Source organism: Myiozetetes cayanensis, unplaced genomic scaffold (genome assembly GCF_022539395.1).
Source record: "Myiozetetes cayanensis isolate MyiCay16 unplaced genomic scaffold, myiCay2020 scf14, whole genome shotgun sequence".
Taxonomy (NCBI): Eukaryota; Metazoa; Chordata; class Aves; order Passeriformes; family Tyrannidae; genus Myiozetetes; species Myiozetetes cayanensis.
The window spans coordinates 19,638,524-19,663,506 of record NW_026087048.1 but is presented as its reverse complement, the minus strand read 5'-3'; the positions used below and the strand labels follow the sequence as shown (position 1 = coordinate 19,663,506).

Below are 24,983 nucleotides of genomic sequence, written 5' to 3'. Positions count from 1 at the left end.
CCCATGTGCATCCCCTGTTCCCAGCCCCGCTCCCGGAGCCATCCCTGGGCAGGGCAGGAGGGCCCTGGCTCAGAAGTTCTCCCGGGAGAAGCGGAAGCCGAAGCGCTCGCAGTGCCCCCGGATGACCTTGGCCAGGGCTGGGGAGCCGCAGAAGAACACCTGGACCTTCCCCACCTGCTCCTGGGCCACCTTCCCGAACACCTGGAGCACGGGGGGCAGGGGGAGAGGGGGGGCTGGCTGGATCCAGGGGATTGGGGGCTGGATTAGGGCATCCCTCCCAACCCATTCCATGATTTATGATCCTGGGATGGGTTGATGGGGTTGGAATGGGATGATCTTTAAGGTCCCTTCCAACCCATTCCCTGGTTCTCTGATGCCTGGGCTGGATTAGGGGGTTGGAATCTTTAAGAACCTATTCATTCCTAATTCCTGATCCCTGCCTCAGGCTCCCCGTGCCCCCCCGGGGCATTCCCTGTCCTGGATCTGGATGTGGCAGCGCACCCAAAGGGGCTGTCCCTGGTGCCCTCCATCCCCCAGGACAGTTTTGGGACGTGTCCCCCACCCCCAGGACAGTTTTGGGACATGTCCCCCACCCCCAGGACAGTTCTGGGACGTGTCCCCCACCCCCAGGACAGTTTTGGGACGTGTCCCCCACCCCCAGGACAGTTCTGGGACGTGTCCCCCATCCCCCAGGACAGTTTTGGGACGTGTCCCCCACCCCCAGGACAGTTTTGGGCCGTGTCCCCGCGCCCACCTTGCCCCAGTCGGGCCGGCCGGGCTGTGTCCGGGTGCGCAGCCCGGTGATGGAATCCCGCTTTTCCTTGGCCGCCAGGAGATCCAGCGCCACCTGCAGCCCCAGGGCCTTCACGTCGCTCCCCGCCAGGGCCGACGTCATGTACAGGTGGAGCTCCAAAAACCGCCCTGGGGGGGCCAGGGCAGCCCGGCTGGCACCGCCACCCCGACCCCGCCGTGCCACGCGGGATATCCCGGGAATGCTGGCCCTGCCTCCCGCTCACCTCCCGCCTCCAGCTCCGCCTGCTCCATCTCCAGCTTGCTCAGGAGGCTGAGGAACCACTCGAAGTGCTTCTGGTCCCGGTTTATCCAGATGAAATCCACCTGCAAGGGCAGGGCAGCCTCTGCTCCGGAGGGGGAATCCAGCCCCCACGCCCGAACCTCCTGGGTGGGAGGGATGCCCGTGGGCTCTGCCCCACCCCAGGATCCCACATCCCCTTCCATTCCCACCTTCCTGAGGGTCATGTCCTGGTCCCGCAGCTCCTCACACCAGGAATGGTGGCAGCTGGGGCAGCTCTGCCTCCGCCGGCGGTACCTGCACACATGGATACAGCCCTTCCTGCCCCTTCCTGCTCCCTCCTGCCCTTCCCTGCTCCTCCTGCCCTTCCCTGCCCCTCCTGCCCTTCCCTGCTCCTCCCTGCCCTTCCCTGCCCCAGGGTGTCCCTTCCTGTCCCTTCCTGTCCCCCTCAGTCCCTTCCAGGACCCCAAGCACCCGTCCCTCACCCCCTCTGGTGCCTGTCCATGGCCAACCTCCCTCCAGCAGGCTTCCTGCAGCCAAAATCCCCAGGGAAAAGCCTGGCACTGAGGGAGGACCCCCCTGGGGCTCTGGGAACCGAGGTTGGAGGCGAGCAGGACCCCAGGGGGTGTTGAAGGCCAGGTCTCCCTGGGTGAGCATCACCTGGTGCTTCCCAAATCCAGCCAGGGCCATTCTGGGAGGTTCCCAGCTCTCCAGGGGCACCCTGAGCTGCAGGGACACCCACCTGTACATGATGCTCTGCAGGATGGAGGCGAAGGGGGTGATCCCGATGCCGGCCCCGATGAGCACGGCGTGTTCCGCCAGGAAGATCCGGCGCGTCGGGGTCCCGTAGGGCCCGTCCAGGAAGCACTGGAGAGAGAAACCCAGGGATCACGGGGATCCTGGGGGCTGGAACAACTCCCAGGCTGAGGGGAAGGGCAGGGACAGAGCACAGAGAGCATTGCAGGGGGAGTTTGATGGGAGCTCACCTTGACGCTGCAGAGCCGCTGGGTCTGACCCTGCCCGGACGAGCCCTGTGAGGAGCAGAGAGCAGAGACACCCCCTGAACCTGCCCAGCCCCTCCTGACCTGCCTGCTCCTGGGATTGGGGCTTTTCCCAGCTGGGTTATCCAGCTGCACAGCCCCAGCCCTCAGTCAGACCCAGGCCAAGCCTGTGCTCCTGGGGGACATCCCATCGACACCCACCCGCAGGGATCTGTCACCCGAGGACGCTGTCTGGATCAGAATGGGTTTGATCTTGAATAAAAAGGGAATTATCCCGATTACCATGTGAGTTTGGGGGGAATGAGGGCTTTGGAGTGACTGGGCTGGTTTCTCCAGGTTGCTCCTGGCTGTGGATGGGGCAGAGCCCCCTCCCTGCCCCGGGCTGGGCTCGGTGCTCACCCCGCTCTCCGGGTCCTGTGCCGGGGCAGCGGCTCTGAACGCCGTCAGCTGCACAGATCCATCCCTGCCAGAGGCCACCGAGCCTCTGCCCCAGCCCTCCTGGAAAACAAAGGGCAGGAATCACTGCTGGGACGCTCCCAGGGGGCTGTGTCCCTCCAGGAGGGTCAGCAGGGCGGTGGGGCACAGAATCCCCCAGGGCTGGGCAAGCTCTGTGCAGGGAATGTGCATCCCAAGGGATAACCCAGCACCCATCCCAGTGACTGGGGTGATCCCAGGGGATCCTCTCCACATCCAGCCCAGAGCTGTGTGTGCTGCTTTGCTGTGTTTGCCCAGAGCTGATCCCAGTGCCACCCACCTGTGCCCAGCTCGGGCTCCTCCCAGGCTGTTCCTGCTCCGGGCTGGGTGATTCCAGCTGCTGGAAGTACTCGTACAGCCTGTTGGTCCACTGGCCCAGAGACCTGATGTGCAGCCAGAGGGTCTCTGTGGGATGGAACAGAGAAGAGGGTGCTCAAAATCTTGGAATTCTTTGGGTTGGAAGGGACCTTAAAGCCCATCCTGTCCCACCCCCTGCCATGGGCAGGGACACCTTCCACTGGACCAGGTTACTCCAGGCTGGCAAAACATCACCCTGGTGATGCAAAACATCGTCCCAGGGATGGGAAACTGGGAGGGCTGTGCTCCCACCTGGCTGCTCAGGGGCGCTGCTGATGGAGAAGGGGTGCCACTCGTAGGAGGCGATGGCTGGCACGTTCAGGTACACGTAGTCCCCGGGCTTGAAGTGGAAAGACGGAGGTCTCTGGATCACCAGGTGAGTCACCTGGAGCAGGAGGGGAGCAGGAAAGCTGGAGCATCCAGAGGACACCGGCTGGACTCCCCAGGGGGTGTTCCTGCAGCTGGACCCCTGGGTTGCCTCTCCCAGTTTCAGCAGTGGCTGACAAGACATGGACCCCTGGATCTAAAAGGGGGTTTATTCCCCTGATCTCTGCCCACTTTGTATTGAACAGTCCCAGGTCAGGCTGGACTCAAACAGGCTTTTTGGGAAAACTAAGAGTCTGGGCAGTTTTCATTTGGGCTCCAGTTGTTCCACAACTTTGGGTATTTTTGGACTTGAAAAATCAGCAAAGATTCTCAATTAAATAAACAACAGCTTGAAAATGAAGAAATCTCTTTCACCTCTCCCTGCAAACCTAAACCACCCAAACCCCCAGTTTTCCATGGAAACTACTGGTTTATTCCATCATTCCCTCTCTCCCCAGAGGAGCTCTGGGGGCTCTGGGTGCACACCTTGGAGGGGAGCAGATTGACCTCCACGATGTGCAGCCCCCCTGCCCGGCGCCAGGCCCAGCCCAGAACCTTCTCCAGCACAAACAGGGAGCCAGGAACCACGAACCACTTCCAGAAGTGGGGACCATGGAGGATGAGGAGGGTCCAGACGGAGATGTAGGAGAGGTGGGTCCAGTAGAAAACCTGTGGGAAAGGAATGGGGGCACGGGGAATGTGAGTGGAACGTGGTGGAGCCAAACAGTGCCTCTTGGTGAGGCTGTGCCAGGGCATCCCAGGGGGAAAAGGCAAATGAATCATGGAATGTTCTGTGTGGGAAGGGAGCTTAAACATTATCCAGGTCCTGGATGGGCAGGGACACATTCCACCAGCACAGGTTGCTCCAAGCCCCATCCAGCCTGGCCTTGGACACTTCCAGGGATCCAGGGGCAGCCACAGCTTCTCTGGGCAACCTGTGCCAGGGCCTGCCCACCCTCACAGGGAAGGATTCCTTCCCAATATCCCATCCAACCCTGCCCTCCGCCAGTGGGAAGCCATTCCCTGTTCTCCCACCTCCCCTCTTGTCCCATCAGGGGAGAAAAGCCCAGAAACCCCCAAACTGCAAATCTGGGCAGCGTCCAGGGGGTGTTGAGGGCACCGCACCAGCCCAGCTCTCCCTCCCCCGTGGGCACCTCCCAGGGCCCCTCCCTGGTGCCCCCACCCCCGCGGGGTCCCGGGCACCCCTGGGGTATTCCCGTGTCCCACCTCGAAGTGGCCGCGGCGCCGGACGCAGGGGCTGGAGAAGGTGCCCATGGCGAGGAGCAGCGCCAGCAGCGCCAGCCCGGTCTGGGGGGCTGTGCCGGCCACGCCGCCCCCCCCGGGCCGCGCCCACAGCAGCGACTCGGACAGGGCAGGGCCCCCGTCCCGCTGTGCCAGCCGGGCTGGGGGCACACACACACACACTAACACCAGTTTCGCCCGGACACGGCGGAAATGCCCCGTTCCCCCTCTCCTGACCCCGTCCCCTTTGGCACCAGGGCATCCTGTGCAGGGGGATCGTGCAGGACGGTGGGCAGGGGGGGCAGAGCTGCCCCCCTGAGGGGGTGGGCAGCCCCGGCACCCACGGCGGGCACGGGGGGCTGGGGGTGACGGGATGAGGGGTGCAGGGCTTTGGGGTGCAGGGCTTTGGGGTGCAGGGCTGTGGGTGCCAGACTCCAGCCGGGAGCAGCGGGAGCCCTTTGGCTGCCGGGCTGGGAACCACTAGAGGGGGATCACAGACTGTGCCGCGCCCGCGGCTGCAGCTCCTGCCCACACCCTGCCCACACCCTGCCCGCGCCCTCGCAGCCCCCCTCGGCGTGGGCACCCCCTCTCCAGGGCTGGCATCCCCCTCCTGGGACACGAGCATTCCCCCGGGACACCGCCTGCCCTGGGATAGCCACACCCCTCCAGGACACGGGCATCCCCCCCCGAACACAAGCCTTCCTTCCCTGGGACGTCTGCATCCCTCTGGGACATCTGCATCCCCCCCAACATGAGCATCCCCCGGGACATTTACATCCCCTCTCTGGGATACCTGCAATCCCCCCGGACAGGAGCACCCCGAGCCCCCCTCCGTGGCCGAGGTGCCCGCCCCGCAGCGCTGGCACTCACCGAGGTTGGCGATGTGTGCCGCGCTGTGAGCCGCCCCCAGGGCCAGCACCACGCACCCCACGAGCTGGTGGCACTGCACGTGCTGGTCCAGGGGCAGCGCCTCGGCCACGGCGGTGGAGCGGAGCCAGGACAGGCAGCGCCGCAGCATCGGCACCTCCGGGGCGGGGGGCAAAGGGAGGGAGGGGTGTTGGGGGCACGTGGAGATACGAGGGGGGGGCAAAGAGAGGTGCCAGGGGAAAATTGGGCACCCCGGGGGCGCTTGGAGATGATGGGGGCAATGGGAGATGCTGGGAGGCACTCGGGGATAGCAGGGGGCAGTGGGAGATGTTTGGGGTAATTGGAGATGCCAGAGGGTAAGGGGAGATATTTGGGGTAATTGGAGATGCCAGGGGCAGTTGGAAGTGGTGGAGGCAATTGGAAATATTGGGGGGCAGCGGGAGATGCTGGAGTTGCGGGAGATGCCAGGGGCCAAGGGGAGGGGCTGGAGGCGATGGGAGACGCGAGGGGCAGATGGAGATGCGGGGGGGCGACTGGAAATGTTGGGGACAACATTCCTCCCGGACCCCCAGCAGACCCCCACCCCTCTGGGGTCCCTCAGCCCTCCCGTGCCCCGCACTCACAGCCAGGAGGGCGCAGTCGAGGTTGAGCCCCTGCCCGCAGCCCCGGGCCACCATGAGCGCGGGGCCGAGCCCGCGGTGCCGCAGGGCCGCCAGGGCGAAGAGCAGCAGGTTGAGGGCGGTGAAGCCCCCCAGGCAGCCCAGCTGGCCCCGGTGGTTGTGCCAGTAGCCCCGGGACAGGCAGCGCGGGCGGGGCCGCTCCGGGGGCACCGGGGGCTTCAGCCAACTGGCGGCACTGGGAGAACGGGAGCGGAGCTGCCTTCCCGGGAAGGGGGAGCTGGGCAGGCGTGTGCCAGGGCTGGCACCAGCGCGGGGGGGCTCCTGCACCCACCCCAGCACCTATCCCTGCATCCCAGCCCAGCATCCAGTGTGGCATCAGCCCTGCATCCGAGACCAGCACCCAGCCTGGCATTATCCCAGCACCCATCCCAGCATCCATCCCAACATCCAAACCCCCATCCCTGCACCCATCCCAACATCCATCCCAACACCATTCCTGCACCCATCCCAACATCCAAACCCCCATCCCTGCACCCATCCCAACATCCAAACCCCCATCCCAGCACCCATCCCAACATCCAAACCCCCATCCCAACACCATCCCTGCACCCAAGCCCAAGGCTCCCAAGTCTCTCCCAGTGCCAGCCAAGCCCTGCCCAGTGTGGGCACCCCCAAGAGCCTCGACAGGAGCACAGATCCCCAGGCAGGAGGAAAAAGGTGCTCCCGGGGGTGAATCCCAGCCAGAGGGTCCCACCTGATGGTCAGGTTCTCCATGAGCTCTGGGAAGGCCTCCAGCTGCTCCCGGAGCTCGGGGAAGGTGATGGAGCCGCTGTGGTCCCTGTCAGCCGCCTCCAGCAGGGCCCTGGTGAGGTCCCCCAGGCGCTCCTCGGGCAGGGACACGGAGCTCTCCCGCAGGCACCAGCGCAGCACCAGCTGCAGCTCGTCCGCCTCGATGGAGCCGCTGCCTGGGGAGGCAGGGTGGACACTGGGGAAAATTCCTTCATGGGAAGGGTGGTCGGGCGTTGGAGTCCCCATCCCTGGAGGGGTTTAAAAGCCCTGTGGATGTGGCACTTGGGGACACGGTTAGTGGTGGCCTTGGCCGTGCTGGGGGAGCTTGGACTCAATCTCAGCGGGCTTTTCCAACCTCACTGATCCTACAGGTCCATGAACCTGGGATGGGGAGGTGGTGTGTGAGCAGAGCAGAGCCCACTCCTCCCCATGGCTGAGGGTGAAAGCACTCCATGGGAATTCCCAACACGTGGCCAATTTACTTGCTGCCTTTCAGATGGATTTTTGATGTTCTCCCCGTGGAATGATGATCCCAGACAGACACGGATCTCCAACAGAGCTCCAGCAGTGCAGCCTCCCTGCCTCCCAAATCCCAGCCTGATCCCAAAGCACACAGCTCGGCCTGTTTGCCCTCGTCTCACCATCCACGTCGTAGACCTGGAAGAGGAAGCTGAGCTTGTCCCCCTGGTCCCCGTGCACGAGCAGCCTCAGGGCCCTCAGCAGCTCCTCCAGGCTGATGGTGCCGCTGCCATCAGCATCAAACAGAGCGAAGAACCTCTCGGCAAAGAAGGACTGTGGGAGCAGGGTGGGGGCTGAGGTGATCCCACACCGTGGGATTGTGGAATGCCTGGCTTGGAAGGACCCAAAAGCTCGTCTCGTTCCACCCCCTTTCATGGGCAGGGACACCTCCCACTACACCAGGCCAAGCCAACCTGGCCTTGGGCACTTAGAGGGATCCAGGGGCGGCCACAGCTCCTCTGGGAATTTCATTCCAGTCCTTCACCACCCTCCCAGGGAAGAATGCCTTCCCATTATCCCATCTAACCCTGCGTGGGGTAAATGAGGAGACCCTTAGGGTCCTTCCATCCCAAACCACTCCAGGATTCTCCAGCTCCATGAACACCACACAGTCCCACTTTGAATCTGGATTTTCCCTCAGTCCCCTCCTGGAGCAGAGCTGGCTGCTGTCCTGTGGAAGGACCCCTCACCTCCTTCACTTGCAGGGCACTTTTGAACTCTTCCAGGCTGATTTCCTTGTCCTTCCCGGCGATGCTCCCGAACTGCTTCGTCACCCAGCGCAGCCACTCGGCATCCTCTGCCGTGCCCATGGCTCTGGACCTGCAGGAGGCAACATTCCAGGCCCTGCTTCCCTCCAAACCCACTCTGCCACTGCTCCTGCCCTGCTTCCAGAACCTTCTGCTGAGCAGAGCAGGGGCTGCTCTCTGGGAACGGGTCAGTCTGGGAAAGTGGGCTCTCCAGCCCCGGATTTCCCTAATTTTGAGAGCCCACTTTCCCAGACTGACCCATTCCCAGAGTCCTTCAGCTCCCAGGGACAGGGAGGTGCTGCTCCTCTGCCGAGCTGGGCTGGAAGGAGGGTGGTGGCAGCAAGGTTTTGGGGCTTGGGGATTCCTTTTGCCAGCAAAACCAGAGCAGGGAGATGGGAATCTTTGCTCTCTGTGAGCACTCATCCCTCTCTCCCTTTCCCTCTCCTCCCTGGATTGTCCTCTCCTCCCTCCCGGTCAGTCCCTGCCTTCCCAGCCTCTGCCCCCCCTCCATCTCCTTTTCCAGCCCCCACAATTCCTCAAATCCCCCGTGCTCTCATCAGATCCAGCAGCAGCCCCTCAGCTGTCCCAAATTCCTGCAGGATCTCGTTATCTTGGGAAAATCCTCGCGGAGCTGCCCCGTCCAACGAGCCCTTTTCCAGCTCCAAAGGTGTGACCCAACCCCTCCTGCTCACCCCAAAGGGCTCCTGGGACACCAAAGGGGCCCTGGCAGAGGGACACGGTGTTCCTGAGGCCAGCAGGCAGGGATGGACTGGATTTGGGATGTACAGCTGGCACCAGGCACGAGCTCCTGCTCACACTGCTCACTCCCAGCCCTCTCCCGCCTCATTCCCGTTGTCCCTCCTGTCCCACAATCACACACCAAGTCCCTGCTGCATCCTGCCTCTTCCAGCCGACCCCAGCTCTTGGATGTCCCTCCTGCAGCCTCCTGGAGTTCCTGTTCCTCGCCCCACCGAGCCCCCTGCCCTCGGGAAGCGCGTCCTGCCAAGCCCACAAAGCCCGGGATTCAGCGGCCCCTCCATCCCCATTCACGGCCCGTCAGGAACACACGGGGAAGTGTCTTTTCCATACTGCCACCTTTATTCCTCCCTGAACAGATCCTGCTTGTGCAGCTCCAAACTGGGACTCCTCTGGGGGAGGAGGTTGCCATGGGAATGTCAGGACCAGAAACCAGGTAGTAAAACATTCCTGCTCCGCTGCCACTGCCACGGAGCGCCGGGCAGGGAAGGCAGGAGAGGCTTCTGCAGAGGCAGAGCTGGAGCTGATCCCGGCTGGAAAACTCCCTCCCTCCCCCTGCCTGCCTGTTTATTGGGAAGTTGGCTGAGCTTTGTACCAGATTCCCCCTCTGGATGCACGGGAAGGGCAGGGATGGCTCAGCTCCCCATGGACTGCCCAGGGAGCAGGGGCTGCTCTGCCCTGACTGATCCCAGAGGATCCTGGAGTGGTTGGGGCTGGGAGGGACCTTAAACATTATCCAGGTCCTGGCTGGGCAGGGACACCTTCCACCAGCCCAGGCTGGCCTTGGACACTTCCAGGGATCCAGGGGCAGCCACAGCTTCTCTGGGAATTCTATTCCAGGGCCTCCCCACTCTCATGGACAGGAATTCCTTCCCAATGTCCCATCTCTCCCTGCCCTCTGGCACTGGGAAGCCATTCCCTGTGTCCTGTCCCTCCATCCCTTGTCCCCAGTCCCTCTCCAGCTCTCCTGGAGCCCCTTTAGGCCCTGCAAGGGGCTCTCAGGTCTCCCTGGATCCTTCTCTTCTCCAGGGGAACCCAACAATCCAAGGTCATGGAATTATTTACTGGGAAATAACGGGGAGAGTAAAAGATGAACAACCTTGGGGTGTGTGCTGGATCTGATGGACACGACCCCCTCTGTCCTCAGGGTGTTCCCACCACACTGGGGATCTAAAACAAAACAGAAATAAAGGAAAATAATAGAAATCAATAAATAGAAATCAATAAATAAAATAGAATTCAATAAATAAAATAAAAATCAATACATAAAATAAAAATCAATACATAAAATAAAAATCAATACATAAAATAGAAATCAATTGCTAATATGACTTAAAATCTGAATAGTCTCAGAACTGTCTAAATAATTCTTCCCCAGGACAACCTGGTGTCTCTCTCATGTTAAAAACACCCCCAAGCCCATCAGGAATTGAGGTCTCTGCTCCATCTCGTCCCGTAAAATAAATAAAAAAATTATCACCTTTTAATCCCACAAACTGCACTCAACAGTAATTTAATTATGTTTTAATATTTAAATTATGTGGGAAGTGGCAAAACCACCTTTAGGTTGAAATTGTAGGAAAAGTTGGCAAAAAAATCTATTTTTGAAGGATAAGCTACTACAACATTCTTAACATTTAAACTCACCTTAAATCAGGTATTTGATACTTTTCCTTCCCAGTTATTCCAGGAGCTGCTGCTCCTCCTTTGGCCTTGGGTCTCAATGGAAGGATTTTTCCCAAAATGAGGTGTCAGGGACACGGGGCCCCTTTTAAAGGTCTGAGTTGTTCCCATTAAAGCTTTTCATGTCAAACAACACAAAAAAAAAAGGGACTTCTCAGGTCCACTGAGCAGCACCTGGATGTGACACTTCTGTGATTCCCTGGTTATGGCACAAAGAGTGGCTTAGAAAGATGTTTTTTAAAATTAAATATTCAATTCAAATTTCATATTTATTAAATAAATATTAAATATTAATTTTTTGTTGCTTGATACTGAAATACTAAGATTTTGCACGTTGTGCTTCTCTGAACATAATCATGAAATTATTATAATGATTAATCATGAAATTAATTAATCATTAAGTGATTATAATTATATTTCATGGAAATATATCTAATTATTTGGTGGAAATATTAATTGGGATATTTACCACTCCTTTTTTTTTCATTATTTTTTTTTTTTTAAGAACACTCCTCAAAGCTCTCCCTCAGTCCATTCATTACCTGCTCAAGAGCCTTGTTTTGCAGCAGCAGTTGGAAGGGGCAGGGCTGGTTCCCCACCTGGGTCACTTTGGAGCGTCAGGGATGGTGGGAGTGGAGAAGGAGGAGATTTTTCTGAGCAGGAATCTCAGGAGGGGAGGGAGGAGGATCCCCCATCAGCTGTCAAACACCAACCCCAGCCTCAATCACATCAGGCCTTGCAGCTCCTGGCAGTGATGGGATTCATCATCACCATCACACTGAATTTATGAGGTTCAAATTCAGGCAAACTCCTAAAAAAAAAAACCCTGGGGTGGAAGGAGGTGAATTTATCAAAGCATTTGGCTTGGAAGGCCTGGAAAATCCCAAGTCAAAGCTCCTATTTTTAGTAAAGAGGCAACAGGACCTGTCCAAGGAAGAAATCCCAGTAGGAAGGAGTGTCCAAGGCCAGGTTGGAGGATCCTGGGCTGGTGGAAGGTGTCCCTGCCCGTGCAAGGAGGGGGAATGAGATGAGTTTTAAGGTCCCTTCCCACCCAAACCATCCCATGATTTGTGAAAATTATTCTTTCCAATACTCACAACTCATAAATTTCCTGCTCCACAAGCACCATGTGGGGGAGAAAACGGGCTCTTTCAAGCTGAAAAACGTCAAAATCCAACTTGCAAATGAACATTTTTTAACAGGATATTTCATCTGCACTTTGCCTTCCCTCCCTTTCTTCTTTGGGGGGGAGAAAATGAGAGCAGGTAGATTTGAAACATCTCCTTGGTCTGCAAGCTGGAATGCAAGGAATATGTGCCCAAAATTCCATGTTTTGGAATAGGAATTAATGTTCATTCAGGCCTGAAAGCCTCAGAGGTGGCCCTACATGATATTCTTGTATCAGTGGATAAATAGCAATAAATAAGTGTCTTTGTTAAAGGTTCCACTGGCAAGGTTTTAAATGGAATTCAGACAAGTCTTTCCACACTGGGAACCTCTTGGGAACCTCCCAGCGCTGATCCCTCATCCCAGGAATTAACGGAGCCAGAGCTGCTTTCCCCACGATTTCCTTCTCTGTTAAAGAGAATTCCAAAGCCATTTCCCATCCTCATCCTGCTTCTTAAAAGGGATTGTCCTGCTCAACTTTTCCTTCAGGAAATAAGAGGCTGAATTGGAGGTGGCTGCAGCCTGGACCCAGCTGAGGGTGATTTGATGCAGCAATTCCAGCTACAGCTCCTCATCCAGGGCCTCTGGCTAAGCAGGATCCTGGAGGAACCTCCAGCTGGGAAGTGGATTGTCCCAGTTAAACCAGAGAGAGCCTGTCAGGAATGGTTCAGTGGATGCTGGGACCAGAATGGTTACACGAGATAACGAGGAAAGAATTCCCTGGCACTTAAACACGACCTGGGAGAGTTTTCTTCACAGGCCACGGGCTCCCAGAGCACTCCCCAGCACCACGGACTCCCAGAGCATTCCCCAGCATCACAGACTCCCAGAGCACTCCCATCACCTTTGGATGCTCCGGGAAAAACATCCCCACTCTCCCCGCCACCTCTTCCCACCTCCCAGAGCCTTTTCCACCCCCTGCAAGGGGACAGAGACATGGGAAAATTCCACAGAGGGGCAAAAACCCCTCACTGGGAAAACTCAGCCATGCAAATGTCCCCCCTGCAAGGGCAGGGAAGGTGCTCCCAGGAGGATTCCTGCCCAGCAGGCTCCCTGGATTCAGCCAGAGGAGCGAGCACATCCCAGGCCCGGCTGCTCCCGGTGCCTGAGGGAAAAGGGAATGGGAGCGTTTCTATCCAAAGAGCAGCGGGAAGGAGAGCCAGGAGATGTCAGCAGCAACAACAGGAGGGGTGAAAAACATCCAAAGCCAGGCTGTGGGCACTGGGAGGGCTGGAATTCCGCAGTGAATCCGGGCTGTGCAGGCGCAGAGCTGCTCCCACCAGAGCTATTCCTGGCCCTGGGAAGGAATCCTCCAGAGGGAGGCACAAAATTGGTTAAAGGAGGGGGGGTTTTTTTGCCTCCTTTCAGCCCAATTGCATCAAAAGACCAAGGGAACACGAGCCTGGCATCATTAAAGGAGGAATTTTGGGAGGGGGAAGGAGCAAACCGAGGTTTGCAGGGAGAGGGAAAAGCGCAGCAAAGGCAGCGAGGGGGGAGCTGCGGGGAGAGAGGCATTTCCACCTGTCAGAGGGATCTGGGGAGAGCCAGGAGGGCTTTAGGGATGAGAGGGAGAGCAGCCAAAGGGGCTGAGGGAGAAGGGGGTCACCCCACAAGGTCAGGGAGCCGTTGGAATCAGCACTTCCCAGTTCCTGCCCAGCCACCAGATACAGAAAGACTGTAAATATTTAATTACATCCGTGGCATCACTGTTGGTGCAGGGCAGGAGTGAAATCCTGGGAAGAGGGGAGGTTGGTTTAGGCCCTTTCAGGAGGAAATCCCAGGGGGAAATTGCTTTCCCCCCCCCCAAATTATGACCAAATTCGTGATATCCAGAATTTGTTACCCACAGTTTGACAGGACACTTTAAACATATTATTACAGCTGTGATTTCCCACTCTTGTAGCTGGTTATGGAGGTGATAGTCCCACAAAAATCACGGGAAAGGCACATGTGAGAACAGGATTTCTGTTCCAGGATCTGTCTGGTTTGTTTTTGAAGGTAAAAATTACCTGAATTGGGAGGAAAAGTGTAAAATGAGGCGGGAAAGGCAAACCAGAACAGGCTGTCTTTTCCCAGGGAAGCAGAGGAAAAGGAAAAGAGAAGAAATAGGAAAAAAAAAAAAAAAAAATTCTCAAGATTTTACCTTTTTTTGCCCCCCAAAACATCAAACATACAATTAAAAAACCAACAAACAGATGCTTTGATATGAAACCTTTACCAAAACATTTCTGCCCATTCCAGTTTTGTCCCTAAACTAAATCAGTGGGAGTTCAATCCCAATCCAAATCAGTGAGAGCTTGGTTCTAGACCAAATCAGGGAGAACCTGATCCCAGTTCAAATCAGTGAGTTGATACCAAACAGAAATCAGTGAGAACTTGATCCCAAATTAAATCAGGGATAACTTGGTCCTTAGACCAAATCAGTGAGAATTTGATCCCAGTTCAAATCAGTGATACCAACAGAATCAGTGATAATTTGATCCAAATTAAATCAGTGTCAACTGATCCCAGTCCAGATCAGCGAGTCCTCGATCCCAAGAGGTTCCATCCCCAGCAAAGCTCTTGGAGTGCAGGTGGCTCCACCCCAGACAAAAGATTGGAGTTTTTACTGCATTCCCCGGGCTCTGACCCCCCTCCCAGCTGAGTTTTAGCCCACCAAAAGCTGGCTCATCCCTTTAAAAGCCGTCCCATCGCAGATGGATCCGCTCTGACACCGCGTCACGTGGCGGCTGCAGCAGGAGCACAGCACAATTCCCAGGGGCTGGAGAGAGCTGGTGCAGGGCTCCTGGAATGGGAAGGCAGAGGAACAGGCTGAGGTGGATGTTTGATGCTGGGAATGTCCTGTTCCCTCTGCACATGGAGAGCAGGGAGCTCAGGGAATGCACAGGGGGGTCCTGGAGCCCCTTCCAGGGCCTAAAGGGGCTCCAGGAGAGCTGGAGAGGGACTGGGGACAAGGCATGGAGGGACAGGACACAGGGAATGGCTTCCCACTGCCAGAGGGCAGGGAGAGATGGGAGATTGGGAAGGAATCCTTGGCTATGAGAGTGGGGACGCCCTGGAAAAGATTTCCCAGAGAAGCTGTGGCTGCTCCTGGATCCCTGGAAGTGGCCAAGGCCAGGCTGGAGCATCCTGGGATGTCCCTGCCCGTGGCAGGGATGATCCCTAAGGCCCCTCCCAAGCCCAACCATTCCAGGATCCCATCCATTCACGGAGCACATCCCATCTTTAATCACTATCAGCACAAGGGTTTATCCCCACACAGATCCCGCACCCACACAAATAAACCACGTTTGTTTGGAAACAAATAAAGGCAATTCCCAGGCCTGGGTGCCTCTCAGGGTAATTATATCAGCACACACTCTCTGCTCCACTTGCTGAAATCACTTCACTGCGAGGCTGAAACGGCTCCCTAATTGTGCCCAAAGCAGCTCCACATTTGACAAACATATGCCTGACATTTTCCAAGTGCGAGTAAAGAGTGTGTTCAGACGAGCCCCTCGGAGATCTCAGCTCTAAATTGGGAAATCCCAGCTAACAGGAACGTGGAGATGCCATGAAGGGCCAGGGAAGGCTTCCAGGCCTCCACCATTTGAGATTCCCTGCAGGGTTCGGTGTCACTGAGGGGTCTGTGCTGATAAACACAAGGATTTGGGGGAAACAACCCGTGTTTGGGGGTTCTTAGTTTTTCTGGGACACAGGGAGCTCATAGACAGGCAGGAATTTCGCCCCACAGGGGGATCTCCTCCCTAATCCTGGGAATTGTTCAAACTACGCTCTTGGAGAGCCTGCTTTGGCCAAAACCGAGGGGGAAAAGTGGAAGAATGGAACAAAGATTCCAGAACTGTGACAGGAGAGGGGACACAGACACCCAGTACCTGGCAGGGCTGCCAAAGCCAAGCTTTTCCCGAAGGACACGCTGGTCCCACGCTCCCAAAGGATGCTGTGGCTCTGCAGGTGTCCTGGGGGTCTTCTCTCCTCAAAAATATCTGGCTGAAAACATTCCCGGGGTTTGGAACCCCCCTGTCACCTCGTGGTGGAAAAAAGCTGGATAGAACATCCTCTGTTGAAAGGGAGCTTTGGGAGCACCTGTGGGAAGTCAAAACCCAGGTCATGGGATAGCTTGGATTGGAGCTCATCCCATCCCACCCTGTGCCATGGGCAGGACACCTTCCACCAGCACAGGCTGCTCCAGCCTGGCCTTGGACACTGCCAGGGATCCAGGGGCAGCCACAGCTTCTCTGGGAATTCTATTCCAGGGCCTCCCCACTCTCCCAGCCAAGAATTCCTTCCCAATCTCCCATCTGTCCCTGCCCTCTGGCAGTGGGAAGCCATTCCCTGTGTCCTGTCCCTCCATCCCTTGTCCCCAGTCCCTCTCCAGCTCTCCTGGAGCCCCTTTAGGCCCTGCAAGGGGCTCCAAGGTCTCTAAACCTTGACACAGTCCTGGACAACCTGTCCCTGCTTCAGCAGAGGTGCTGGAATAGCTGATCCCAAGTTGATCCCAAATGATCCAACCCCTTCCAACTACAATGCTGCTGCCACGAGTCCTGTCACCGAGCTTTGTGCAATTCCCAAACACCTGGAAGTCTCTGGACGGCACAAGCAGCCCATGGAACACACCCAGAGCTGAAGGGAGAGCCAGGCAGCTCCAAGGAAACAATTCCAACGGATTCCTTTGGGGGAAAGGCCGAAAAAGGAGAGGAGGGGGACTTTTTTTCCCCAGGTTGTGAATCCTCCTGTCAAAGCCATCAGCAGCCACACGTTGTTTAAAAGGAAAAGGCTGTTCCTGCCTGCTGAGCTCTTCCTCTGGCTGCTGAGGGCTCCTCTCCTGGGGGTGCCACACTCAGGATCCGAGAGCAAAACTCACTCTGCAAAGGAAATTGCTTTACTACAGGTGGCTCCAAATTATCTGCTTTCTATTTATGTTCCTTGACTCAAATACCCGGGGAGAGGGATGGTGCTTGAGACTTCACATCCTTGCCTTTCTCCAGCCAGGCTTTCCTGAGCTGCCACCTCCCCCTCCTACGGGGGATCCACAGACAAAGAAATAGAAAATAAATATTAAAAAAATTAGTGAGAGAGAAATTTCTTCTCCATCCTGTTTTTTAGGCACGATGGAGGATGTTTTTGAGGCAAATGACATTCCAAACCAGCTCTCCCCGCTCTGCTCCACGCAGGAACAGCAGCTTTCGGAGCAATATCCCGAGGAACCATCGCTCAGAGAGAAATGGGAGCTGGGAATAACAAAAACCGGGAAGAAAACGATTTTAGAAGGGACAAAACCATCCCAAAGTTTCCTCCTTACCCGATTTCAATCCCTCCCCAGCCCCAAGGGCTGCCTCTCACCCAGCTCCAGGTTATTACAGAGGCAGAGAATTGGCTCAGGACATCTGAGGGCAAATAGGGAAATGATCCCGTTTTATTCAGCAGCCCCATTTGAATGTTCCAAGGGAACTCCTGCCTCCCAGTCCCACCAGTTCTCCCGGAATCTCCGCCCCGGGAACCTGCTGGGCGAGGTGTTGAGTGACACCCCGCTTTCCCAATGAGCCGCTGGCTCAGGACTGGATCCTCGGCATTCCTGGGCAGCTGCTCCCGAGGGCGTTCCCCGGGGATTCCAGGAGCTTCCTCGGGTGTCCCATCCAGCCCGGTCAACCCTTTTGGGGACACAGAGCTCAGTGCTCCACAAAAACCCCTCCAGACTCTGCTCCCGTCTCAGGGCTGTGGATCCTCACTCCTGACATTCCCGACATTTTCTGCCTCTGTCTCCCCAAAGAAGCATCATCAGGGGCATACAAAACTTTGTAAAAGACGATTCTGAATAACAGAACTTTGGGATTTCCTAACAAAACATTAAATAATGGAGATCACGGGGCGCCGACCCAAAGCCATTCCAATCCAAAAACCTCAGGAACAGATTTACATAAAATAATGTTAAAGACACCCAGAAACACCTTTCTTTTATGCAAATTCCACAGAATACAACCCCTTCCTGGTCCAAGCCTGCGTGCAGTACAATTTTACCTTATTATTTAATCCCACTGCTCAAAATCAAGTCGAACTAAGCTGAGCTCCCTGCCCACAAACAGCAAAACCCAATCTGCTCCGGGCTGGCTGTTTACTGCCTGCACGAAAGATTAACAGAGAAATCCAGAGATGCACAATTCCAGAGCCACAAACACACCATAAGACCCTGGAAAGTGCAGTGGATGCGGCCAGAAAAGTGTTGCTGCTGCCAAAGCGCTGCTCTGACACATTGTTTTGTTGGGCAACAAGTTAAAAGCTCTTGAACAGGGCTGGTGTTCATTCATTCAGCAGAGCCAGGGCACCCACACCCAGCCTGGGCTGCTGTGCCTTGGGAATGTTGGGATCTGGGCATCAGGCACGGCTTGGGTGTCAGGGCTGCTCACCTGGAACCAGGAATGAAAGGGGGAGGTGAGAAATGTTGTGGCAGTTCAGGGGAGATGATGTCCAGGGATCAGAGAATCCTGGAATGGTTTGGGCTGGGAGGGGCCGTAGAGATGATGTAATTCCACCCCCTGCCATGGGCAGGGACATCTTCCACCAGCCCAGGGTGCTCCAGCCTGGCCTTGGACACTGCCAGGGCTGGGGCAGGCACAGCTTCTCTGGGAATTCTATTCCAAGGCCTCCCCACCCTCCCAGCCAAGAATCCCTTCCCAATATCCCATCTCTCCCTGCCCTCTGGCAGTGGGAAGCCATTCCCTGTGTCCTGTCCCTCCATCCCTTGTCCAAAATCCCTGTCCCTCTCCTTATCCAAGCCCTCCCTCTCTCCTGTAACCAGGGCATGGAACATTCTGGAATTCCCTCTGGAACACCTGCAGAACTCCTGCTTTTGCCACCCAGAAGCTCCAAACCCAGCTGGGAGGGGCTCCCCCCCCATAAGGGGATCAGCATTCCCCGATGATTTCCAGGAGATTTATTTAATTACACCTGAATTAGATGCCACATCTCAGGGCTGATGTTTCCCAGCAGCTTCTGCTCAAACCTCCTGGTTCCTCTTTGCCCCCAGGGCAGAAGTGGAGCCCCAAGTGGCTCCTGAGCCAAAGCACCAAAGGAGGCAGCACCACTAACTCTGCTTTACAAGGAGCTGGGGTTTGATAAACACCTCTGTGCACCAGAACTCGCTTCCTCCTCCCTGCATTCTGGCTCTCATCGAGTACCCACGTATTTCACCTCCCATTTGCGCTTTATTTTTCCTTTCATCCCTCCGTGTCTTGATGAAAGTTTCATTTTCTCACTGGGCTCTGAAGTGACCCCACCCATGTGCAGAGTGAGCGTCCAAGGAGCACCAAACCCTTCAGGAAAGGCACCTGTGCTGTTGGGAATTCCGAGCTCTGGCCTGGGCAGGTGTCCCGTGTGGTGAATCCATCACTCACCTACAACGGGCACAAACATCCTCCCAGACCTGCCTCTCACACACTTTACCTGACGTTATGAGTGATTCCACGAACATTCCCGTCACCAATCCGCTGCCAGGATCCTCTCTCAGGGCGCTGGATACAACAGGAATTTCATATCCTATCGTTTGTGCAACCAGGAGAAGAGATACCGGACGTTCCACACCCCAGACCTTCGTGCTAAGCAGGAAAACCAAGTCACAGAGAAACTAAAGAGATTAAACTCTATTTATTAACCTAATTTGGAGACTGTGAGGACCCAGTCGTTGAGGAGAAACACTCTGGGATGAGCTGAGCTCGTTTTTAAACCTGCTGAAACGGTGGGTTTCATTTTAGAACTATTTTTTTTAATTGACTAGAAAAATTATTTAGATTTTTTAAAATAATCAGTTTTTCACCCTGCTTTCCTCTAGTGAAGTTAACCCCATAGCAGGATTGGTGCAGGACTTTTTGCCTGGATTGAAGTGTGTGGGAATCCACTGCAGCCAACAAGAGCTGGAACTTGCACCTTTGAGTGCTAAAAAAGTGAGGTTTGATGACACATTATTAGTGAGAGAAAATAATAGTTTGGGGTCAGTATTTCACAAGCCCCCAGCTCCCAGTAAAAGATTTAAACTAGAAATGTATATTAAAAGGAAGCAGAACATTCCTTATCCCTTCAGCCCCCAGATTTTTCAAGAGCTCTTCCCCTATTTTGGATCAAATCTAAAATGTTCCATTCAACATAATTGGAAATAAATATCAATAGATGAAAATTGAGACGTAAAATTAGGAATATCAAACAAAGGATTACCAGAGAGGTTGAAAAGTCCTGTTTATTACAGGACTGGATGAAGTGACTCCTGGAATAAACCCCCGTGGAACGAGGTGTACAGATAAAAGGTGTTTGTGTCGGAGGGATTTACCCCAGTAACTCAGCCCCTTTCCATCCCTGCCACTCACCAGTATTTGCAGAGAACACAAACCCACCTGCAATTCCAAGATTGTCCCAGGCTGAACAAGGCAGGGGATCCTGGAGCAGGATCCGTGGCTGCTGCAGAGCTGGAAGTGGCCGGAGGTGACTCGGGTGTTCCTCCCACCTTTCCCCGCCGCTCCTCTGGCCACCAGGGACTTTTTTAGCCCTGGCAGAGGCTCCCACAGCAGCTGCAGCCGTAATTACCCCAGGAACTATCCCATGAATCACATTCCTCTGGAAATCCCTGCCCAAGAACTGTCCTCACTTCCATCTCCTGCGCTCAACTGGCCCACTTGGAAGCTCCCGCATCCGGTGCCGCACGCGCTGGGCTCACAGCTCTTCCCAGAGCTCCCATCCCTTCTGCTGCCAAACCTGCAAAGGGCAAAACCCTCCAGGACAAACCACCTCTTTGGTTTTCCCTGGAAAAGAGCGGAACTGGGGGAAGATTCCCAAAGTCAAAGCTGCCATCGTGTCCTGGTCGCTCTAAGCTGCTGCCGTAAAAACCAACCGGACACCTCTGGATTTGTGTCCCAGCATGCACACAATTCCCAAATTTCCGTTTTAATTCATCTCCCAAGTGTCCCTCGTCCTCTCCAGGAACAGCCCAGCCAGTCCTGCAAGCTGCCTTCAATAAACTTCACTTTCTGCACTTGAATCTTGACACCATTCCCCGTATTTGCGTTTCCCACCTCGGTGACAAAACACCCCAACACACATTTTTAACTTTCACTTTGTCTGAATCTGTCTGATTTTGTCCCAAAACCTGACATTTCTCATTCCTACCTCTGATCCTGGGGTTTATTCTGCTGAGGTTATCCCCTTGTTTAAGGAATTTGGTCAGGGGTTTTGCAAGGATCTCTGAAGTTCTCTTCCTCCTTCCGTGTTGACACACTCGCAGATTTATGACAGGCTTAAAAAACCCCCAAAAACCTGATTTTCCACCCTCTCACAGGTCTAACAAGTTCTTTTATTTTGATTCCCTACAAACCAGTCAGTAAAGCTGCATCAGCTGCTCACTTCTCTTCCAAGTTGTGTTTTTCTCTTCTATGTTTTACACACATTTTTCCCCAAATTATCCTGAAGATTTATCCAGCAATTGAGCTAATCCCTAAATTCTTTTTTATCTTTAATGAGATTTTATCGAAGTTTTTAAGTTGATCATGGCCAGGACAAGCAGTAAAAAAATGCTGAATATTGTTACAAAACAAGCAACATTCAACTACATCCGAACTCCACCAACTACAAGTCTTGGTAGGAAATGTAAAACATATTTAACAAAGAGTAAAAAATGGGGAATAACACCTTACACTCCACTCTGAGGGGAAAGAAGCTGGTTTTTGAGACATCCCAGAATTATTTCTCTCCTTTTCTCCCCTTTCAACCTTCCAGCAGCTCCTTCTCCCTGCACACCTTGCTTTAAACCCCCTTTCTTCGTTTCTTGTCTGAGTTTCCCAGCTGAGCATCAATTTCCCACCTGAAATGCTGCTCAAAAGAAGATTTTCAGGGTCTCAGAGCATGAGCTGGTGTTGTAAAAGAACTGAATCATTTCCCAGTGCTCGTTTTGTCCAGAATTCCTGGATCCCAGTGATCAACACCGGTCTAAATTCTCCTCAGTGACCATCTCCCTGCCCTGCTGAGGAGGGGGAGAGGGAGGGTGTAAGAAGGGAGTTTTCCCTTTCCCATTCCCAGCTTTGCATCCAGAGCAGGGCAGGAGGAAGATGTTGCCCCAAAGATGAAGGAATGTATTGTGTGGAGGCAGCAGGGACAAACAGGACCCCACAAAGGGGTATTATCAGGGCACAAAACAACAACCAGCAAATGCTCAGCACTCCAGGGATTCTCCAGCCACAGGATCCAGGAGGATTCTCCCATCCACAGGGGATGGGTGTCTTAATGTACAGGAGCCTCCAGATGGAACCAGGTCAATGTGGGGCTGCAGGAGTCAAAAACAAACAGGGGAAAAAGCCTCAAAGAATTCCTGCCAACAACAACAAAAAACTCCAAACAGTTCCTGGTCAAAACAAACAAGAAATAAAAACAAGAAATAAACCCAACAAACTTCCTGTTTAAAAACCATGAAAAAAAAACCCAACAAGCAAACAATTCCTGTTAAAAACAAACAGGGGAAAAAAATCCAAAAAACAAAAGCAAGTGAATGATCCACAGAAAAATATAAACTGGGGATGGAATCAACTGATTGCCCAAAATGTTATTTAAGTGGGTTTTAAAGCTGGATCAGGAAAGAAAGACCTGAGAGATGATAAGACAGCAGCACATGAAAATCCACCTCAGGCTCAGCCAGGCCTCAAGAGCTCCTCTAAAGAGCGTTTTAATATTTAATTTAATATTAAACCATGTGTAGAACTTCCTTTTCATATAATTAACAACAAATTACTCTGAGCAATGAAGAAACTGGAGGAATATGTGAACTGTGTCCAAAAATCCACCAGGAACTGATTACTCACAACGTTCCCTTCTTTGTACTTCGGCTTTAAAACCCAGAGAGAAATGGAGAACGTTTTAATCTTCCAGGGATGCCACAGAGCAGCTCCCCCCACAGTAAGCAGGGCTCAGACAGCTTTTCCTGCCCCACTCCTTTGAGGATTCCAGGAGGGATCCCACTCCCCCTGTGTCAGCACACGGGAACAAACCCAGACCCTTACATTCAAGTGGCACAATCACAGCTGTTTTTTTAAAGCAGTTTGACTTTCTGATATCCTGAAGGTATGATCAGCCCAGTGACCAGAGCTGTTTTGTTAAGAAAAGTTGTACGCTGTAAAAATGTTATTTAAAATTTATTTACAGTTTGATAGGGTGCTCAGATGTTTATCCTGCAAACACACTTCCATTTAGTTTTAGCTCCCAGACTCCCCAGCAATGTGCACATGAAAAGGGCAGGGGGACAACCAACAACTTTAAAGACTTAATTTTGACTTTGAACTTGGAATAAATTCACCCCAACAGTTCGTATGGGGAGCATTTTACACAACTTTAACTAATTAGAACGCTGTTCTCTTCTGAGAAAACAAAGGGAAAAGCATGTCTGTACTCTCCTTGTTTGAGTACATACTTATAAAACAGTTTGCTTCCATGATAAAAAAGTTCTTTTCCAAAGATCTTCACCCATTCCACGAAAACAAATTCCAGCCCAAACCTTCCTGAAGCCTCGGCCCAGGGGCCGCCTTTGGTCACACCTGGAAAGGAGAATTTAAAACAGAGCTAAAATAAGATCCACCCTCGTCCTCAGGTCCCAAATGCTTTGTAAAGGTTTAGGATATTAACTGTATGCAGTAACTTCCCTCACGTTGGAATCAGAGCCACAGAGCAATGAATATCTTGTCTGTGGCACACCCAAAACCAAAATTCGATGGTTCCAACTCCTAAATCATAATAAGGCCCTAAACCATCTCTAAAATATTACCCTGCTGCAGAACACCAGTGGGACTGCACTGTAAGTTATAATTTTTACCTGAAGTTGGACGCAGCTGGACCTTTTTCTTTCACTCTCCCAAGAGAATTCCTGCTTAGCTGTCACCCACATTCACGGCAGTTTATCCACAGGCACTGATGAAGTTTCATCTCTGTCCTGCACTGCAAAATATTTTAATAAGGGTTTTTCAGCAATTCTCATCTTTCATACCAAATGCCAAATCTTTCCAACAGCTCTCAGGGATTTTTACAGCCCTGCCTTTTTGAGCCCCGGGAGGTGGAGGTGAGCAAGTCCCCCCAGCCTGCAGGGACTGCACAAAGGGACAGGCAGGAATGCCCGCCAGGAATGAAGCACAGTGTACCTGCGTTCTGCTCCACCTGATGGGAGCGCTGCCCTGGGTCTGATGAAACCAGCCACAGGTCCGTGGAGAGGAGCAGGTGTGGAGCCTGACACAGAGAGCCCTGCCAGGGCACAGCTGGCACCTCATCCCTGCAGCTGCCTGGGAAAGGATACAGGATCATGGAATGGTTTGTGTTGGAAGGGACCTTAAAGATGATCCCATCCCAGACACCTTCCACCGGCCCAGGTTGCTCCAAGCCCCCTCCAACCTGGTCTTGGACACGTCCAGGGATCCAGGGGCAGCCACAGCATCCCTGGGCAACCTGTGCCAGGGCCTGCCCACCCTCCCAGCCAGGAATTCCTTCCCAATATCCCAACTAAACCCTGCCCTATTTCAGAATCCATCCCCCCATGTGCTGTCACTCCTGACTCTCGTAAAATCTCCCTCTCGGTCTTTCTTGTCCCTTCCCTCCAGGAACAGAAGGATTCCCCTCCTTGGCCGCGCAGGCCCTGCCCTTTCTCCATCCCACAGCTGGATACAACACGAGCCCCTGCCAGGTCCCGCTGCCCCTCGGCGCACCCACAACACCCCCAGGGCGCTTCCCTGGGGGCAGAACCGACCGTCCGGCATTCCCGGGCACAGCCGGCGCCTCCCGGCCCGATCCCTCGGGAGCCGCTCCAACCCCGGCCCGAGCGGCACCACCCGCGGCTTTCCCTCGAGGGCGGCCGGGACTGCGGGGACCCCACCTAGGACGGCCGGGGCAGCGCGGACCCCTCCGAGGGCGGCCCCGGCCCGCCGAGCTGCCTCTCCCCCCCCCAACTCCCCGCTCCCTCCGAGCCGCCGCGGCGGCGCCGCCGCCCCTCCCCGCGCTCCGCCCGCCCCCAGCGCTCCGCCCGCCCCCCGCCGCCGGGGCCCGCGCCATTCCCGCGCCATTCCCCGCTCCGCACCTTTCCCTCCCTCCTGGCTGCGCGCCCCTGCCCGGGCGCGGCTCCGGCTCTAGCGCCGCTCCCGCCCCGCGCCGCCTCCCCCGGGCGGCCGCAGCGGGGCGGGCGGAGAAGGCGCAGCGCGCTCCCCGCGCGGAGCCGCCGGCGCGGCCGCTCCGTCCCCCTCGGCCAGCGGCGCGGAATGAGGCCGGGCGCGGGGCCGGGCTGTCCCCCTGCCCGGCCGGCGCCGCTCCCCCATTGGCTTCCGCCGCGCCTGGCGCTCGCCATTGGCCGGGGCGCGGCGGC

General features: G+C 55.1%; 1 protein-coding gene and 1 long non-coding RNA gene across 4 annotated transcripts; both read right to left on the bottom strand.

Moving 5' to 3' along the window:
- Nucleotides 1-69: 69 nt before the first annotated feature.
- On the bottom strand, nt 70-8,074 carry NOX5 (NADPH oxidase 5). The gene is made up of 16 exons (XM_050309750.1): nt 7,955-8,074; nt 7,388-7,538; nt 6,712-6,922; nt 5,961-6,192; nt 5,341-5,494; nt 4,456-4,631; nt 3,715-3,897; nt 3,115-3,247; nt 2,786-2,910; nt 2,431-2,529; nt 2,017-2,061; nt 1,773-1,897; nt 1,243-1,327; nt 1,017-1,116; nt 755-921; nt 70-201 (listed from the first exon to the last, which is right to left on the bottom strand). Exons 1-16 carry the CDS (start codon nt 8,072-8,074, stop codon nt 70-72), a joined length of 2,238 nt encoding a protein of 745 aa, XP_050165707.1.
- A 14,692-nt stretch (nt 8,075-22,766) lies between these two features.
- LOC126636860 (uncharacterized) lies at nt 22,767-24,864 on the bottom strand. Of its 3 annotated transcripts, none has more exons than XR_007628146.1 (4): nt 24,702-24,864; nt 23,776-23,913; nt 23,454-23,575; nt 22,767-23,178 (listed from the first exon to the last, which is right to left on the bottom strand). It is a non-coding gene; the product is annotated as an uncharacterized LOC126636860 (long non-coding RNA). The 3 variants fall into 3 exon arrangements; XR_007628148.1 differs by having other exon boundaries at nt 23,454-23,570; XR_007628147.1 differs by lacking the exon at nt 24,702-24,864 and adding an exon at nt 24,375-24,392.
- Nucleotides 24,865-24,983: the final 119 nt, after the last annotated feature.

Excerpts from the sequence above, each read along its gene's own strand:
- NOX5 (XM_050309750.1), bottom strand. The coding sequence starts at position 8,074 with ATGGGCACGGCAGAGGATGCCGAGTGGCTGCGCTGGGTGACGAAGCAG. Across the intron at positions 7,539-7,954 it reads GTGCCCTGCAAGTGAAGGAG|TCCTTCTTTGCCGAGAGGTT; the intron begins GTGAGGGGTCCT and ends CTGCTCCCACAG. Across the intron at positions 2,062-2,430 it reads CACAGGACCCGGAGAGCGGG|GGCTCGTCCGGGCAGGGTCA; the intron begins GTGAGCACCGAG and ends TGCTCCTCACAG.